The 18,410-nt window shown below is 48.1% G+C and overlaps 1 protein-coding gene and 1 non-coding gene across 12 annotated transcripts in view; one reads left to right on the plus strand and one right to left on the minus strand.

Annotated features, from left to right (window-relative positions):
• Nucleotides 1-2,206: 2,206 nt before the first annotated feature.
• The window catches only part of ZYX (zyxin), a 31,560-nt gene continuing 15,356 nt past the window's right edge, over nt 2,207-18,410 (minus strand). For 4 of the 11 annotated variants that reach the window (XM_035097047.3, XM_035097052.3, XM_060268843.2 and 1 more), the window contains exons 3-11: nt 11,886-12,073; nt 9,023-9,121; nt 8,322-8,399; nt 7,418-7,921; nt 5,853-6,003; nt 5,386-5,555; nt 3,693-3,871; nt 3,431-3,551; nt 2,207-3,332 (exon numbers count right to left, since the gene is read on the minus strand). In XM_035097047.3, the coding sequence (XP_034952938.3) occupies nt 3,222-3,332; nt 3,431-3,551; nt 3,693-3,871; nt 5,386-5,555; nt 5,853-6,003; nt 7,418-7,921; nt 8,322-8,399; nt 9,023-9,121; nt 11,886-12,073 (1,601 nt within the window). In that variant the 3' untranslated portion in view covers nt 2,207-3,221. The remainder of the gene's footprint in view (nt 3,333-3,430; nt 3,552-3,692; nt 3,872-5,385; nt 5,556-5,852; nt 6,004-7,417; nt 7,922-8,321; nt 8,400-9,022; nt 9,122-11,885; nt 12,074-18,410) is intronic. The other 7 variants (XM_035097048.3, XM_088658576.1, XM_088658577.1 and 4 more) reach the window with 3 other exon arrangements.
• TRNAE-CUC (transfer RNA glutamic acid (anticodon CUC)) lies at nt 6,648-6,721 on the plus strand. The gene has a single exon. It is a non-coding gene; the product is annotated as a tRNA-Glu (tRNA).

Here is an 18,410-nt window from a genome sequence, read left to right on the forward strand (position 1 = left end):
GAGTTATCTATGCTGAAGGACTCCAGGTTAAGCAGAGGTATAATAAGCTGCCCAAAGAATGGGAGGATCACAGAAGAAACCTCCATCTCAAAGCAAAGTTGGAAGAGCCTGGTGGTATCAGCCAAGGAGCCTTAAAGAGCTGGGGGGGGGAGGGTAGGGAGAGTTAATCTCCCACAGCAGCCTTCAGTCGGGACACAGGCTCAGTGCATTAAAGTCAAGTTAGCTCAAGGGTCTCTCCAGCTCCCAAGATGCAGGCAGCAACGAAACAAAGAGATCAAGGGGCTGGCTGAACGAAACTGAACTTCACCTGAACAAACAAGCTAAACACTGTGCAAACATTTGCCAGACTCCTCCACTTTGGACTTTTGCTATTTGTGTTAGATGTCAAGTACATGCAGAAGGTGGTGGCGTGGCTTTGGGCTAGAGCACAGTCTTTTAACTCTTAAACTTCTCGTACCCAGATCCAGTACCAAAGACAGAATAAATCGCCTTACAAGGAGGGCTGTGTGCGCTTGGATGTATATCTTGAATTCAATAGATGCCTGCAAACATGCAAAATATGCCTACAGAGTGCAGAGTTTGGTTTTTTTTGAGTTTCTGAACCTGCACATTAATCTGGCATCAACGTCGGGAGATTTAGAAACCTGCTTTTCTTTTAAAATCAAATCCTCACAGAAAGCCAAATTCTGCAAGCGGTGTGTTTTCTGCACATGTGGCAAAAAAAATTCTGGGTGGGGTGGGGTGGGGAATAAGCATTGCCCTGACTAAAATCAGTGCTATACTAGAGTCCACAGTTTAACAACATATACGATTACAGGATTCTTAAATCCTCTATGGAGAAGGCAAGCAAATGTAGTCCTGGGTCAGCAGCAGAAACAGGCTTTTTTTAAAAACAAAAACAAGAGCCGCTGGTGAGCTGCTCTGCACTGCTGGAGTTCTGCTTTGTAGGGTCATACATGTTATAGCCCTCATCAAAACAAGGATACTTAACTCCCCCAATTTTTAAAGAATATGTGAATGGGCGATATCAAACTATAGCATACTCAGTCACTCAAGTCCATTGATTTTAAAGTATCAACTCACGAGTCGTATTCCGGGTAGATCTACAAAAATTGGCATAATTCGCATTTCTACTGATGAAAGTCCATCTAGTTCAATCCCCCTGCAATGCAGGAATCTTGCCCAGCGTGGAGCTCAAATCCATGACCCAAAACCAGGAGTCTCGAGCTCTACCAACTGAGCTATCCTGGGATTTAGTTATCACCCCCAAGGCATTGTTTTTTGAAAAGGTAATGACATTTCCCGCCTTCCTTATATTTAAGCCCATGACTTTTCAGTCTGTATTCATTCATTCATTCATTCATTCATTCATTCAAAAGCTAACCTGCTTTTCTAGCCCAGCAAAGCTTCAGAGGGCTGGACATGGACATCAATCACAGCGGCTGAAGATCCTGATAGGTGGCAAACGTTAGTAGCAAGCAACGATGAAGCAAGAGTGAGCCGGACTCCAAATTCCAAACCCATTCAAGCTTCCAACAAGTTGGGAGTGGGGGTGGGGGAAGAGTTTTATTACTCAATGAGAGTAGGGGATGAGATGCAGCTGAGAGCCACAATATGACGTCTTCTTTTGAAGACGAAGGGGGAAAGTGCAAGTGGGTCAGAGCAAAAAAGAAAAAGAGAAAAGAATGTATAGACAAGAAACACCATTGAGAACACTGCCAACCATCTGAGGAGGAGCAGCAGGAGAAAAGCTTAGCAAGAGGCAGCAATTTTCTCTCTGCCAAATGATGCATCTAATTGGATACCGAGGCAAAAGAAAAAGGATTGCAGAGCTCCAGGAGGACCTCTCCAAACAGAATGAATGGAGAGTAAAATGGCAAATTGAAGTCACTGTAAACAAAGGTAAAGTGGTGCATGTTGGGGCAAAAAAATATTTACTTCACATATACTATTGAGTTGAACTGGAAGTGACAAGACCAGGAATAAGTTCTTGGGTCATGGTAGACAGTTTGATGAAGATGTCAACCCAGGAATCATTAGGAAAGAAAACCAGAGAACCGTAGAATTGGAAGGGACCCTGAGGGTCATCTAGCCCAACCCCCTGCAACGAGATGGAGGGAGAATGGATTCACTGCTGGGTAGTTTAGCAATGATCTCTCTCTGACCCACCCCAGCCACACACACCACAGAGAGGTTGACGTTATAATTGGGGGGTGGGGTGGAACCCAACACAAATTTTATTAATGCAAACAGTGGCTGGGACAGACAATATTGAAGATGCTTGTTCAGTCCAGCCTAGGAATTAAGGCTCTGCTCCATTGACTGTGCCAAAAACACACACCAGGAAAGTCACTTAGAGCAACCCCCACAGAGAAGGGTGGGAGTGTGGTCCTGGCAGGGACTTAGAAGGCACCCATCACATGTAGGCTGCAAACGAACAAACTCCGATGAGGGTGCCTTTCCCAGCATCAATTCGGGACCATTCCCGGTCACACCACACTCCCAGTTCGACAAAGCATGTTGTAAACAGAGAAGTAGTCCTTTGGATAGTTTGCTATGCAGAAGTTGCTAGGCCAAAGCACCACAGAGGTTAAAAAAACTGGGGCCACCATAACTCTGGGGACTGGTGGGGGTGGGACTGGTCCATAAACTCCTTGCTGGCAAGGAGAACCATTCAGGCACACAAGTCCAGTACAGAAGGAGGAGATTCGTTTATATCACCATCCTGTAGAGGAAAGACTCTGTCCATCGCCAAAGTAAGGGATTAAAAAAATAGTCCCGTGAGTTGGGTCGTGTTCCATACCTGAACAGAGGACATCATTTTGCAGGGTCAGGGGTCATAGCAGGTTGGAAGGATCCAGACATTTCCTCTAAGATTACTTTATTATTTAGTAAGTAAAAGGACTGCAGGGCTTATAGCAATTCCACGTCACTTTCTGCAGTGTCTAGAGTAATATACTGTGGCCAGACTAGGTGAGGAGTTAAGGAACACCCAGTCTTAGGAAGGGCAGGTTTTTTTAAAAAAGGAAACACAGCTGGGAAGTAGGGAGAGCCCTTGGGTGGAAAGAGATATTGCCAGACAGATTCTTTCTAAGTAGAAATGCATTGTGGGTTTTGAGGGGGGGGGACCAGAAACAGAAGAGAGGAAAATCAGGCCCACTGACTGGGCTGGGCAGGGATGGGTGGGAAGCACATCAAGGGCGTATTCTGATCCAAGGTCCTTAGACCGCAGCTTTGGCGCGTGTGGTGTGACATTTTCTACACAGCACATGCCCGTCCAGGGGAAAACAGCCATTGTCATCTGCTTCAATGGAAAGGGGTTTCCCACAATCCTGAAAAGGGGAGGAAGAAGAAGAGAATCAATGACACTGAGGCAGCAGAAATGTCAACAAGGGACTGGCGGGGAAAGGGGAGAAGGGAATTGGCTCACCTCACAGCGGTAACATTTCATGTGGAAGTTCTTCTCCAGGGCTACCACACGGACGGTCTCGTCCTTCCCAGGCTCTGGCATGATGGGCTCAGCACACACCGAGCAGCGCGGGGCATATTTTCTGCAAGCACGTAAGAGGCGGTATGAGGACTCAAACTTTCGGTTTCAACCTTCTAAGCCGGACTTGCCTCGGTCAAGTCACGAAGGTCCCAGGTGAAGCGGGAGGAAGACGACGCAGGAAATGAATAAGGAGGTCACTCACCTGTGATAGTCGTCCACGCAATGCGGCTGGTTGCCTTTGTCCACAATGAAGGAGGCTCCCTCGAGGGCTTTGTGGCACACCACACAGGTGAAGCACTGAGGGTGGTAGGAATTGCCCGTGGCGCGCAGCATCCTGTCTGTGATTGTTTGCTTGCACACACAACACTTCTCCAGGGTGCCCTGAAGAACAAAAACAGGATCGGAAATGAAGAAGGCCTGCCCTCCAGAAACGGAACCATTTGTGGAGACATGTCAGAGGAAGAGATTATAGGGTGCACTCAATCCCTGAGAATATGCACAACTTGCAGATTTAACATACAGAATAAGAGAACAAGAAGAACATAGGTTTAAAGAGGTTTGGAAAACATTTACTGAATATACGGGAAATGATTGTGTACAGCTGAAAGCGCTGCCAGCGTTAAGATAAATTCAACAGTGTAAGTAAGTTTCGATGGATGCAATAATGGAATACTGATTGGCATAGTTAACCATGGAAGGAGAAGAATGGAAGTCATTGATATCTTAAGGATGTAAATGGGAGAAAACAGGCAAATTTAAGCAATTCTCCTTCAACCACCCCACCTCCCAAAACAATACAGAGCATAATGCCTCCCCAGGATCGCATACTCAAGATATCTCGCGACATCCATCAATTGGCCTTTAACAAGGTTGGGCAGCTTAGCAAACAAGAAAGCTGTGAGGAAGGCAGCCTTAATCAAATCTCACACCAGCCATGAACTGGGTGTCTTCAGAAGCTGCTTCCTGAGGCAAAGAGCATGACAATATGCCCCCATCCACACTTTCGAGCTTCTGCATGTTCACGCAAATGCCTGGCCACACCCACAGTGTACAAGCACATGATGGTATGTTTGAAACGCCACCGAAAGAGACTGTTGAAGCCAGTTCAGGTGTCACTTTTGTGGCACGGAGCCACTGCTGTGTGGCACAGGTCCACACTGACCTGGTAATGCGGACAGAGACTCCGCCGTGAGCTTGGCAACTTCACCGCCCTGGGATCTTTGGATAAAGTGTGGTATATGAAGTGAACAAGTAATAATGATTTATTCCCGCACTAGGAGACTGGAGTTACGGGGTTGCGGTGTTCCAAAATGCCGGCATCTCTAGATGAATTGACCCCACCTTGACCACCCAACCCAACCAAATGGACTAATATATGAGGTCCTTGAACATGTGAAGAACAGCTGGTTTTTAACAAAAGTTGCTTCCTTTCATAATGAACTTCTGAATGGTTTGCTTTGAACAATGTCAACATAGGAAATGGGGGCAACTTTTTCGTTCGGGAAACTAACCCAAATAATAAGAAATTCTGACCAGATTAATTAAAAGGGGAGGAAAGAAGAACTCTAGCTCGTTGCCGAAGCAAGACGTGGTGGCCATTTTAAGACGTTCCAAAATTCGCTTGGGGAAAACAAGCCCTCTGTTGTTGAGGTAATGCCAAAGCATGGCTCCTTCCAAAACTCTCTGATGACTGTGATTGGCCACCCTGCATAGGAGCCAACTCCTAGGGGCTGAGGGACCCCCCACAACAAAGTATTGCTCCCCCACCCCACAAACATTGATGGGCCGTACCATTGAAATGGTGTGTGTGCACCATGACTTGTGATTGATTAGGTGAGGCAGAGATTACCTGTGCCCCCCCCTATTTTATTCAAGAAGGCGCCCCTTTCACTCACCGCATAGCACTCCTCACAGAAGGGCTTTTCGTCCACGTTGTAGAACTGCTGGCCCTGCAGCTGCTTCTCACACTTGAAGCAGGTGAAACACTCCACGTGGAAGAGCTTGTCTAGGGCGCGGACAGCCGGCTGCGTCCGCGACAGGGCTTTGTGGCACAGGCCACACAACTCTGCAGCAGCGGCAGGGAGAAGAAGGGGGAGAGAAAAGAGGAGCGTGAGAGGCTGCTGGCAGGTCATTTCTCCATGCCATACGTATCAACGCCTCCAGGCAGGAAAGGGGACGCAGCTACCATCTCCATAAGAAGAAGATGGTAGCATTCAGCGGCAGGGAGAACCAGACCCCTGTGTGTCTGGTTGCTGATGAAGGCACTGTAGCAGAGGGGGTGGTGGTGGCAGCAGTAGACCAAAATCCCATTCCCTCCCCATCACCGGCACATGCAAAATATTTCTAAAATGTGCAAGCACACCAGAATTGGAGGCCTCTGCGTGTGGAGGTTGGTCCATGTCCTTCATGAGCTTCTGGGTCAACATCTCCAGCTCCTCAACCTCTTTCATGGTTAGGACAGAGTTGCCCCTGGGAGGGTCTGATCCAGTGTTCACAAAGGGCGCCGGGTTGCGCTGGACAAAGAAATCAAGAGTCACTGAGACTGGAATGTCCTTCCTGCTAGTCTCCCGGGAGCCACATATTCTAGGAAACAGATATACGCTCAAGATCACTTAGTATGGCCAAGCCACCCTTTAACATTGTTCTGCAATGCAGAAATTCCCCTGCCTGTCCACACAGGCTTTCACCCCCTCATTATCTAGCCTGTACCCTTCCTTCTCCCCGCTGAGACGACCAGATTTTGGAAAGTTTCCTTTTCCTGTAATAACTGTATTGATGAAGAAACTTCCTTTTAAGGAACTTCTCTCCTCCATTTGCTTTGCAATGGTTTTGCTGGATGGAAGGATTGATCAGACAGAGTTTTACCTCTGGGTTTGTTTGTTTTTAAAAAATCCTTCTTCTATAAAAACCAGTGAGAGAAAAAAAGCACATGTGCCGGGTGCTCTTTTGCAACTGCCCTCAATAGCATGGGCTTTGTTGTTAAGCTGGCAGAGGGGAAATCTCTCTTACTAATACAAGCACAGAGGAAGAGGAAGAATGTAGCTTCATCCTTCTGGGAGCCCACAGACCCACAAATCTTTCCGAGGCCTCTCTTTTAAAATGGCCGCTGGGAACTACAGCAACAGATGTGGCATCCAGCCCGATTTGATTTATTGCTGACTGGTATAGCTCAGTCGGTAGAACATGAGACTCTCAATCTCAGGGTCGTGGGTTCGAGCCCCACATTGGGCAAAAGATCTAGATCAGGCATCCCCAAACTTCGGCCCTCCAGATGTTGTGGACTACAATTCCCATCTTCCCCAACCACTGGTCCTGTTAGCCAGGGATGATGGGAGTTGTAGGCCGAAACATCTGGAGAGCCGCAGTTTGGGGATGGCTGATCTAGATCATGGGTAGGCAAACTAAGGCCCAGGGGCCGGATCTAGCCCAATCGCCTTCTAAATCCAGCCCGTGGACGGTCCGGGAATCAGCGTGTTTTTACATGAGTAGAATGTGTCCTTCTATTTAAAATGCATCTCTGGGTTATTTGTGGTGCATAGGAATTCGTTCTTTTTTTTCTTTCAAAATATAGTCCAGCCCCCCACAAGGTCTGAGGGACAGTGAAAAAGTTTGCTGACCTTTGATCTAGATCAGGCACCCCCAAACTTCAGCCCTCCAGATGTTTTGGACTACAATCCCCATCTTCCCCGACGACCACTGGTCCTGTTAGCTAGGGATCATGGGAGTTGTAGGCCAAAACACCTGGAGGGGTGCCTGATATAGATGACTCTCATGGTCCCTTCCAACTCTATAATTCTGTTCTGTTCTCTTCTCTTCTCTTCTCTTCTAATTTATCTGCCTATATATAAACCCCGAATGAAAAGAGAATCCTGCTTTGCACACTTCCCTTGTTTCTCCACCCCAAGTTGAGATTTATTCCCCACTCACCACGTCTTGCGGGGCAGGCGGTTGTCCAACAGGACGGGGCTTCTCCTGAACCTGGGGCTTTTCTCGATGTTGTGCATAGGTGAAAGCAGGCGGCTGTGGCCTCGGGGCTGGCCCTGTGCCAGAAGCGGGTGGGAAGCGAGGCTGCGGAGGGGCAGCGGCCGCCTGGCGCGGGAAGCCGGAAGGGGTCCCAGCAGCTGCTTTGGGTACAAATCTGGGGGCCACGGCAACGGGGGGTGGAGTGTATTTGGGGGCTGACGGAGCTGGAGGAGGGGCCTGCGGTCCTGGAAGCTGTGTCGATGGCGAGTCTCTACTCTGCTTCACCCACGGCGGAGGAACAGAAGCCGTTTCTTTCTGCGCTTTGGGCACGTAGCCTCCGCTGAGGCCGGAGGCAGCGTTGGAAGGGAAGGAAACAGGAGCTGAAACATCCTTAGGTGGAGCAATGGTTTCTGGGGAAGCTTTAGGTCCAGAAGCAATGCCTACGTGAGCCATGGAACCTGGAGAGACCTGCAGAAATAAATATGTTTATCAAAGGGGAGAAGAGGCCAACATCATAGCAGCCATGGCCATCCAAACCAGACCCATCTTGGTCCAATCTGCTCTCAGTGTGGAGAAGAGGAACAGAGAGGAGATTTGGGGGGGGAGTACAGGAAAGAGGGGGTTGTTGGAGCCAGACCTTTGTCCACACGCCTGTACCCCATAGCGTGGGGAAATCCTCCTTATCCCGTTGCAAGCAGATTACAGAGTCTTGGCTACTCCAGGGTGAGAAAGCTCACCGGAGAGTAACTTGCCCAGAGACTAGCTTTGTCCTTAACAAGAGCAGCCTTTGGATCGCAAATCCAAGCAGAGTGAGCCTGGCTCCATCCTCTGTCTCTCCTGGAGAAACCATAGAGAAACCAGTACTCACTGAGGACGTCAACCTATCACTGGGCTGCACCACTTGTTGGCTGGAAGTGGGGGCTCGCCTGACCGAGTGCTCTGTTTTCTAGAAGAAAAGATAATGAAGTTCTCTTCATGCAGAAAGCTAGCACGTCAGGCAAAAGGGTCCTACAGTAGCATTAAGCTAAGTTTTACTCAAAGATGACCCACTGAAGTGAATGAACAAAGTTAGGTCTGTTAATTTCAATGGGTCTATTCCTCCGAGTGAAACTTCGCTGAATATCACTCAAGTCTTCTTAATATGCTAATATTTTAAAATATGGATATACCCAGGGCTTTTTTCCCAGCCAGAATTCACCAGAACTCTGTTCTTGTTCTAAGACAGGCATCCCTAAACTTTTGCCCTCCAGATGTTTTGGACTACATTTCCCATCTTCCCCGACCACTGGCCCTGTTAGCTAGGGATCATGGGAGTTGTAGGCCAAAACATCTGGAGGGCCGCAGTTTGGGGATGCCTGTTCTAAGAGAACAAGGGAAGTGTTCATGGTGAGTTCCGGCACCTCTTTTTCTAGAAAATTAGCTCTGGATATGCCTTCAAGAACGTTTTGCATGGGGAAGGGGCTCTTCAGTCCTCGGAGCGGTCAGCTGTAGCCTGAAGTGACCAGGCCCTGGCTGGCCCCCTCAGTGAGAACAAGGCCTTGGACAGGCTACCCTGTTCTTGCAGCTCACCCGCGGTTTGAAGGGATCATTCTTCTCCATGTCATCCAGCATTGAGGACAGAGTATCAATCTCCAAATCAATGCTGCTCATCTTTCCACGGGCCTGCCCCTTTCCGCCACGGAGAAGAAAGGAAGTTACATGTTAGAGAGGGTTACTAAGCCCGTCCTGAAGGCTGTCAGTCAACAACAGCCTTTCACATCCGTTTGTTAGTCCACTTAGCAGGACAGCAACATGTCGGAAGGGAGGAGAGCAAAGGGCTGGTACTTTGAATTGTGGGAGAATCTCAGCTGCTGTGGTTTGCGTTTTCAAAAAGGGAGCTTCTAGCCGCCAGGATGAACATTGAGATAGAAAAGCTATTCACCTTTCCCCCCCCCCTTATTATTGCAAGATTACAAGGCTGAAAACGAATTGTGTTTATTGTCAGCTGCAGCTAAAATTGACTCATGCCATAGCATAGCAGCAAAAAAAAAACCCCGTTGCTGTGCACTAGCCAACCAGATGGTGGAGATGTCGGGTGCTTATCCTGGCACCCAGGCATCTTCACTTGGTCGCAAGTGGTCGATAGTCAGGTGCAAAATGCGGCTGGCGCCTGGCGCCTGGCTAATTTCGAACACTGCTCAGAAGTGTATGAGCAACGCCTGGTGAAATCTCAGAAGCCAGGGGGATGGCTTAAGATGTATTGCCACTGCTCAGTGCATGCAAAACATAAACCTTTGCTCCTCCCCGAGCCACTGAATCAGAAATGTGCAACACAGCTAAGTATAAAATATATCATATATAGTGCAGCATATATTGCACAATTACGTTCCAAGGAAGAGCCATAGCTCAGTGTGCTTGGGAGGCAAAGAGTCCCAGGTTCAATCCCTAGCGTCTCCAGGAAGTTCCAGGGAGATCATCCCTGTCTAAAGCCCTGGGAGACGCTGCCAACAATGCTGAGTCATAGAATCACAGAATTGTGGAACTGGGACCCACAAGGGTCATCCAGTCTAACCCCCTGCAATGCAGGAATCTCAACTAAAACACCCATGACTTATGGCCATCCAACCTCTGATTTGTACTAGACTGGTTCTGTATAAGGCAGCTCCCTATATGTCAGTGTTTCTCAACCTTTTTTGGGCCACGGCACACTTGTTCCGTGAAAAAAATCACGAGGCACACCACCATTAAAAAGGTTAAAAAATTTAACTCTGTGCCGCCCTATATTATAATTATGACTGTAAGAAACACTTGCCAAATATTGCTTTCCGGCGGGTTAGTGCAGTTTATTGGCGGCCGCCAGGCACGTGACAATGCAAATCGCCCTTCACGGCGTGGCACGTCGCGGCACACCAGCCAGCGTCTCGCGGCACACTAGTGTGCCACGGAACAGTGGTTGAGAAACGCTGCCCTATGTTCCCATTCCACTTCGTTTCACTTTTAATTTGTACAGTGCCTTTCTATATTACCGTACTATACACAAGGCGGTTTACAAGCTGAAGAATCAACTAAAATAGGCACACACACACACACACACACACACACACACACACCTGATCCAATACAATACAAAGAAGTCACAATAACTTCAAAATAAACAACTTAAATAAAGCAACATTCAACAATCCACTGGAATATAATAGTAAACAGTAAAATTAAATATCAGCAGCTAAGAATTAGGCAAATTACACTTACCAATTACAATAAAGAATAACAAAACTATAATCAATAAAAATAACGGCAAGTCACAATGCATAAAATACCACAAAACATGCAAAACCATGTAAAAGGATCCAATTGAGAAACAAGGACAAACAACTTACAAAACATTTTTTTAAAAAAAATATCCCTTAACCCTCTTCAACCATATAGCCATTTTTCTGGATTGGTGTGCAACATCATTTCATTTGTATGGCTTACTTACAGTGGTACCTTGGTTCTCGAACTTAATCTGTTCCGGGAGTCCATTCGACTACTGGAAACCAAGGTGCAGCTTCCGATTGGCTGCAGGAGCTTCCTGCACTCAATCGGAAGCCACGGAAGCCCCAGTTAGACGTTCGGCTTCCAAAAAATGTTCGCAAACACTTACTTCCAGGTTTACGGCATACAGGAGCCAATTTGTTCGGCAACTAAGCTGTTCGAGAGCCAAGGTACCACTGTATTTCCCCATCTCTTGGTGTGGAATTTTAATCACATGAAGAATGTGCAGGGCGCCTGCATTCCTGGGGAAGGCCAGAGGGGAGCGGCAGTTTTCTCATCACCATCCCATTCTTGGGACCACCTGATGGCTTGCTTCTTGTGCAGTCTATACCACAACTCAGCACCGCTATAGGCCACACATCCAAACATCATGGGAACAGGAGAACATGGGCATAGGCAAGATTTTTGTTGGGGGAGGGGGAAGGGGACAGGACTTTGTTGAGGGGGCTGGCTTTGGGGGGGGGCAGAACCAATGTGATTGGTCAATTAGTTAAGTACAGTGGTACCTCGGAAGTTGAACGGAATCCGTTCCAGACGTCCATTTGACTTCCAAAACGTTTGGAAACCAAGGCGCAGCTTCCGATTGGCTACAGGAAGCTCCTGCAGCCAATCGGAAGCCGTGGAAGACGTTCAGGTTCCAAAGAAGGTTCGCAAACCGAAACACTCACTTTTGGGTTTGCGGCATTCGGGAGCCAAAACGTTTGACTCACAAGGCATTCAGGATCCAAGGTACGACTGTATTTCTATTGTTTTACTTGATCGTGGGGGGGGGGGGGGCGGGCACAGCTGTTGTCCCCCCCAGCTACGCCCATGCAGGAGAACTATGGCAAAACAGTTATTTCCCAATAAACCTTCCCCTCCCCACAACCACCGCCATCTGCCCACCTTGACTGCATTAACCTATATGAATACTCACCTGGGGGGCAGGTAGCACACTCAAAGCCACCGGTTCCTCCTCCAGCATTGGCGGAGGAGGCGAAGGGAAGACGTCTTCTGGCGCTGGGGGAAACGGCTCCTCGAATGGGGGAGGCGGGGGAGGGAATGCGCTGTTTAAGGAGACAACCATCTCTTCCCCAGGAGGGGGAGGCGGAGGGGGTGGAAGCTCTGCAGAGAACAACAAATGGGAACGTCTTATTATTAATTATTATTATTACTACTACTGTCACAGTGCCCCTTGAACACACCCTATTAAAACCAGCATTCGAAATTTGCTAGGCGCCATTTGCACCTGGCTATTGGCCACTTGTGACCAAGTGAAGATGCCCAGGTATCTGATGCCTAGGGAATCCTTGGATCTGGACTGTTTTCACTTAGAAGCAACACATCCTGTAGAATTTTATCTGTTATATCACGCATCCCCAAACTCGGCCCTCCAGCTGTTTTTGGACTACAACTCCCATCATCCCTAACAGGACTGGACCAATGGACAGGGATGGTGGAAACAGTAGTCCCAAAACAGCTGGAGGGCCGAGTTTGGGGATGCCTATGTTATATTTTATCTGCACAATTACATAGCTGCCAACTCTCCCTTTTTTTTTGCGGGAAACTCCCTTATTCCAAGCCACAGCTGTCAACTCCCCCCCCTTTTTTTTGCTGGAAATTCCCTTATTCCAGCGCTGTTTCCCGCTGCTATCCTGGATTGTTAAATATACCATAGACTGTCCCCGGGACAGGTGAGCCTGCTGCTGATCCCTTATTGTCAAATCCGAAAGTTGACAGCTATGCAATTAGGATGAATTTCAAGGAACCCAAAAGCCATACAGTATTGGAAAAATACGACTTTCGAGCCGTCTGGCCCCAAAATGGTAACTAGGCATACCTAGCCTGAAATCTGAAAGAGGAAACCAAGTCACACACTCAAGAGCAAGAAGCCAGCTGCACATCCTTGCAAATGCAACATCTTGCTGGCTGTGCCAGCAGCACAAAACAAGACCTGCTGCATTCCTGTGTCATCCTGGGAGGAAGAGGAGGGGGGGAATTTCAGCATTTGGCCTTTGGGGACAAATACTGACCCTGCCTACTCTCAAAGGATTACAGCCAGATTACAGCCAGGGCAGCTAGAGGGGAAGCACTCTATCCTTGTAAGAATCTGGGTGGTGGCAACAACAGATCCCCCTGCCCTCTCCCACTCTCCCTCATCATGCAAAGCCAAAAACAACAACATTACCATAGCGTATTCAGAGTGTTCATACACATTGTTTCAGCAATGTGTTTCAGCAACTCTGTAAAGCATTGATTCCTATATTGCGGGTGAAATGCAAAGAAAACATTGGTTTGCCTATAGGCTACCTATCGAGTTTGTGACTGGGGCCAAGTTTAACCCCAGAGCTTCCTGGCTCACACCTCTAGGCCACTAAACTACACCAGGCACCCCCAATCTGCGGCCATCCAGATGTTTTGGCCTACAACTCCCATGATCCTTAGCTAAGAGGACCAGTGGTCAAGGATTATGGGAATTGTAGTCCAAAACATCTGGAGGGCCGCAGTTTGGGGATGCCTGAACTACACCAACTCTCATGTTTCCCTGACCTGTATTTTTGCTGGGGAGAAAAGGACATGCCAAGAATTAACCTCAGGTTGACCAAGCAGCACCTATGAGATCATCCTTGGGCAAAGAAGTGTGAGACACAGTATGTACCGGTATGTATGTACCGTGTTTCTCATAAAATAAGACGTACCTATAAAATAAGCCATGGCAGGATTTTCATGCATTGACAAAATATAAGACATACCCCCAAAATAAGCCGTAGTGGTGGTAGCAGGTCTGGATGGCGCCATGGAAGAGGAAGGTGCCTGTCAGCGGCCGGAACCGGCTGCTGCTGCCCCTCCAAAACGCCCAGCAGCGTGCGCCACGTGTAGCCCCGACCCGGCAAGAGCCCGAGCCAGCGGGACCCAGCAGCACACCCCGCGGAAGCGCTAACAAATCGCCCAGCAGCACCATGGGGAGTGCCCCAAGCCAGCGGGACCCAGCAGTGCTCTGTAGCACTTTGAATCCTCCTCCTCCTCCTGCTGCGGCTCAGGGTGCTCTGCGCAGCGCTGCTGGGCGCTTTGACGGCGCTTCAGCTGGGTCCCGCTGGCTCGGGGCTCCACGCGGCGCGCGCTGCTGGACGCTTTGATGGCACAGCAGCAGCAGCAGCAGCCAGTTCTGGGGCGCCCTGAGCCTCTGGGAGCCGGCAGGAAGAGGAGGAGGCCTGCCGGGTCGGCGCCCAGCAGCACCACGCGCCCCGAGCCAGCGGGACCCAGCAGCAGCAACGCCAGCCGCGGCAGGAGGAAGCAGGTGCCCAGAACCATACGGTACTTACTGGTAATAAAAATAATAATAAGACATCCCCGGAAATAAGCCATAGGCTTATTTTCTTGAGTGAAATAAATATAAGACGGTGTCTTATTTTAGGAGAAATACGGGGGTATGTATGAATGCATACACTTGGATGTACTACAGCAGTTGCAGGTGGCATGTTGAGAAGGGATGTTTTTTTAAAAGGCATTTTACAGCCTCTGCCAAGGCCCGGCTCCCAGACGGGGTGTTGAAATTCCTACTGTTAGAAAAAGCTGATTAGCAGCTGATGTAATTTCAAGCCTTATTCTACAGCACACTGGAATACAGCGCAGCGACATTTCTGCCGTTCCATCGTATCTTTTAAAAAATACTTGCTTTCATCTCGCGGAACAATTTTGTTATTGGAGGCAAGAAATTAAGGAGGAAAAAACAGAGCTCTCTTCATCTAGTTGAAATATACTTAAGCTACCTTTTGCTTCTGTGTCGTAGCCATGTGGCTTAGATCGTTTTGCACCTGGCACTATTAACCTGATTGGCATCATCTGTGGCACAGCTACTGGTTGCTTGCTGTGTTCTGGAGCCCTTGCATGGAATGAGCCGTGAAGGAGTTATCCCATGCAAGATCGGTGCAAAGTTGCAGAACAGAGTTTCAGGGTGACAGAAACAACCAACCGGAAACCCCAAAAAATTAATTGCCAGGAGTAGCGCTGGGCAATATCTGGATTTCAACACTGCAACATATCACCAGCTTAACATCCTGATATGCCGATCTATCAGGATGTCTGAAATAAGGATGGAGCTACATACAGTGGTACCTCTACTTATGAATAACTCTACTTACGAATGTTTCCACTTACGAATGGAGCTCCGTCCGCCATCTTGGATGCGGTTTAGATAGGATTTTTTTTCTACTTACGAATTTTTAGATAGGGTTGCTTCGACTTACGAATTTTTTTCTCCCAATGCATTCCTATGGGATTCGACTTGCAATTTTTTTCGACTTACGAATGTGCGTTCGGAACGCATTAAATTCTTAAGTAGAGGTACCACTGTAGAGGCATTGGCTGGCTGAGCCAGGGCTGCAGGAATTAAGAGGAGCGTTGGCTGGCTTCATGGTTCCCCGCATTGTGGTTGTTGCTTAGCACGCATCATGATTCGCGATATATTGCCAGGTCAAAAACTATGAAACCGATATTGCGATATGGACTTCAAACCTGTTTTGGAAGATATATTGATATATTGCCTAGCCCTAGCCAGGAGTACTGATAAGCCCTCAGCAGACACCAGCAACCAATGCCCACTACTGCCAGCCATCAAATCTGCAACATCATCTCCAGATCCAAGGAAGAGCCTTGAGGGTAGGAGAGGTGGGAAGACAGCAGGATCCATAAAATAAACCAGTAAAAGGTTTCCACATACACAGGGGAGAGGGGAAGTAGGCATGGACATGCTCCCGTCGGCTTTTCTCTCCGTCCCTGCCGCCACAATCCTACCTAGCATGGTTTGTTGGGGGTGTCAAGTGTTGTTAGGTGCCCCCCTTTCTCCTGACAGAGCTACGATTCCCGGAGTTCCCTGTGCAGATGTTGACTGTCAACCCACTCTGGGAAATGTAGCTCTACTGAGGGGAAGAGGAGTTTCCTAACAACACCCTTAGCAAATCGCACTACCCATAATTCCTTGGGGGAAGCGCCATGGCTTTAAATGTACGGTATGAAGGCGTCCCTAATCTTTTCTACAAGAACCATTAAAGCCCCTCCTGGTGACTAGATTTTTGCATGTCGGCTTAAAAATAAGCATTCTAATTTGAATGGGGGCAGATAAGCCAGCAATATCAACTTGATGCATTCACATCCTCTCAGGCAAGCAGAGGGCTCTTTTAAACCCCTCCTCCTCCCCCCTGAAAAGCATTACTAAACAATACAGCCATTAAAACTGTGTGAGCCAAGGTCCAAGCGGGTGGGGTGTTAAAAATGCCTTTGTCTGTGCATCAACTCTCAGGAGGAAAAGCAGAGCCAGGAGGAGGAGTCCTTGGACTGGAGATTGTGATGGCTGCTAACTCAACCCTCAGGCTATATCCCTCCATTGGAGTCAGGGAATGAGGACAGAGGAAGTGAGCAGGCAGAGGACTATGTCTGCCAGAAATGAGAGCAGCCCTCTTCTTCTTCTTTTTTTGGGGGGGGAGGGACGAATGCAATGCTTCTCGATATTGCTGGAGGGCTCCGTCTGTTCACACACCAAAACAAAAGTTTCCCAGCTTTGTTTGATCAAGGTGTGAAAGACACATGTTTGTGAGTGGTGGGTGGGTGCAACCATACTAGTGACAGCTTTTATCATCCCTGCAAACTGATCAGATCAAAACACACAGGGCTGGCTGTCCTCTCCTGGACAAGGGGCTAGGTTCCAAAAATGCAAAAAAAAGAAAGAAAACAAAACCCAATCCTTGGGTTTACCAGTCCCCACTCTTTTTTTCTTTTCTTTTTTTTGGAAAAAAGAGAGATTTATGTTTCACCCACTGCCTTCCAAAGTTCTCAGAATGAGTCGCAAAGCTTTAGGTTTCACAAATGTGACACAGACCTAATTTTCACCTCGCAGGCGAGTGACGCGAGGCAAGGTTCATTTGGCCATTCAGAGCCCAACCAGGCCACTCTGAGGAACGTAAAAATATGCATTTTTTAAAAAGCAAAGTTACCACGCACGCATAATTGTGAGGACTCCACAAGCATAAAACACAGACTGAGAGAAGGGAGAGAGTGTAAACATGCATGGAGCCCAGCGAGGTTTTGTCTCCCAGCCAAGCCACAGCCTTGAGAGTGGGTGATGGGGGGGAAATGAGAAGAAGAAAATGGGGCAGCTGGAATATACATGAATTCTAAACAACAACCAAGGAGCACATGCACGCCAACAGAATTGGGATGCGTGGCAGAGGGAAAAGGCAGTTGCAGAATCCACAGGTACAAAGGGGAAGAGGGGTAGAAGCATCAACAAGGAGACACACAGAGAGAGCTGCAACATGATTGGAGAACACACAGGGGAATCCACTGCAATGCGGTCCCACTTGGAGAACCAACAGGAAATCCAAGAGTTAAGTGATGCTTCCTGTTTACTGTCTAGTAGTTCCCAGGTAATCCTATAAATCAGGCATGTCCAACAGGTAGATCGTGATCTACGGGTAGATCACTGGATGTCTGCGGTAGATCACTGGTAGATCATTGGCTCTCCCCCCCCCAAAAGAAGCTGAACAACTGTGGCTCCCCTAAAAAAAGCTCAACATTTTACCTCCTCCCTGACAAAACTTTGACCTGAACCCAAAAAAGGGGGGTAGATCACTGCCAGTTTTTAACTCTGTGAGTAGATCGCAGTCTCTTGGGAGTCGGCCACCCCCGCTATAAATTCTCACAAAACACCAAAATGCTGGGGACAACACCACTGTCCAAGTGAACAGCTGGCCAAGAATCAAGTTATATTCTGCGCCCGAGCAAGTCCTTGAACGTACAAGCAACGTGCATTGATACAGGAAGCAGCAACAGTGCTGGAAGCATTTTGCTGAATTAGTTGGATTTTATACCAGCATTGCTCCCTCGGGGGTGGCAGGTGGCAGGGAGGAACAGAGGAACAGGAACAGATTTTTTTCCCCTTCTTTTTTTTGTCTAACGTGGGTGCTGAGTGATGGAAGTACAACATTGAGGCAGATACTTTGCAGGTTGCGGCACTAAAACTGTTCCAAGCAAAGGGGTTTGGGGGGAAAAAGTTCCAACACAATGCAAGTATCTATCTATATTTAAATATTTAAATGGACCATAAAGAAGGCTGATTGCCGAAGAATTGATGCATTTGAATTATGGTGCTGGAGGAGACTCTTGAGAGTCCCATGGACTGCAAGAAGATCAAACCTATCCATTCTTAAGGAAATCAGCCCTGAGTGCTCACTGGAAGGACAGATCGGACGTGAAGCTGAGGCTCCAATACTTTGGCCACCTCATGAGAAGAGAAGAATCCTTGGAAAAGACCCTGATGTTGGGAAAGATTGAGGGCACTAGGAGAAGGGAACGACAGAGGACAAGATGGTTGGACAGTGTTCTCTAAGCTACGAACATGAGTTTGACCAAACTACGGGAGGCAGTGCAAGACAGGAGTGCCTGGCGTGCTATGGTCCATGGGGTC

This window comes from Zootoca vivipara, chromosome 15 (assembly GCF_965207765.1).
Source record: "Zootoca vivipara chromosome 15, rZooViv2.hap1.1, whole genome shotgun sequence".
Lineage (NCBI taxonomy): Eukaryota > Metazoa > Chordata > Lepidosauria > Squamata > Lacertidae > Zootoca > Zootoca vivipara.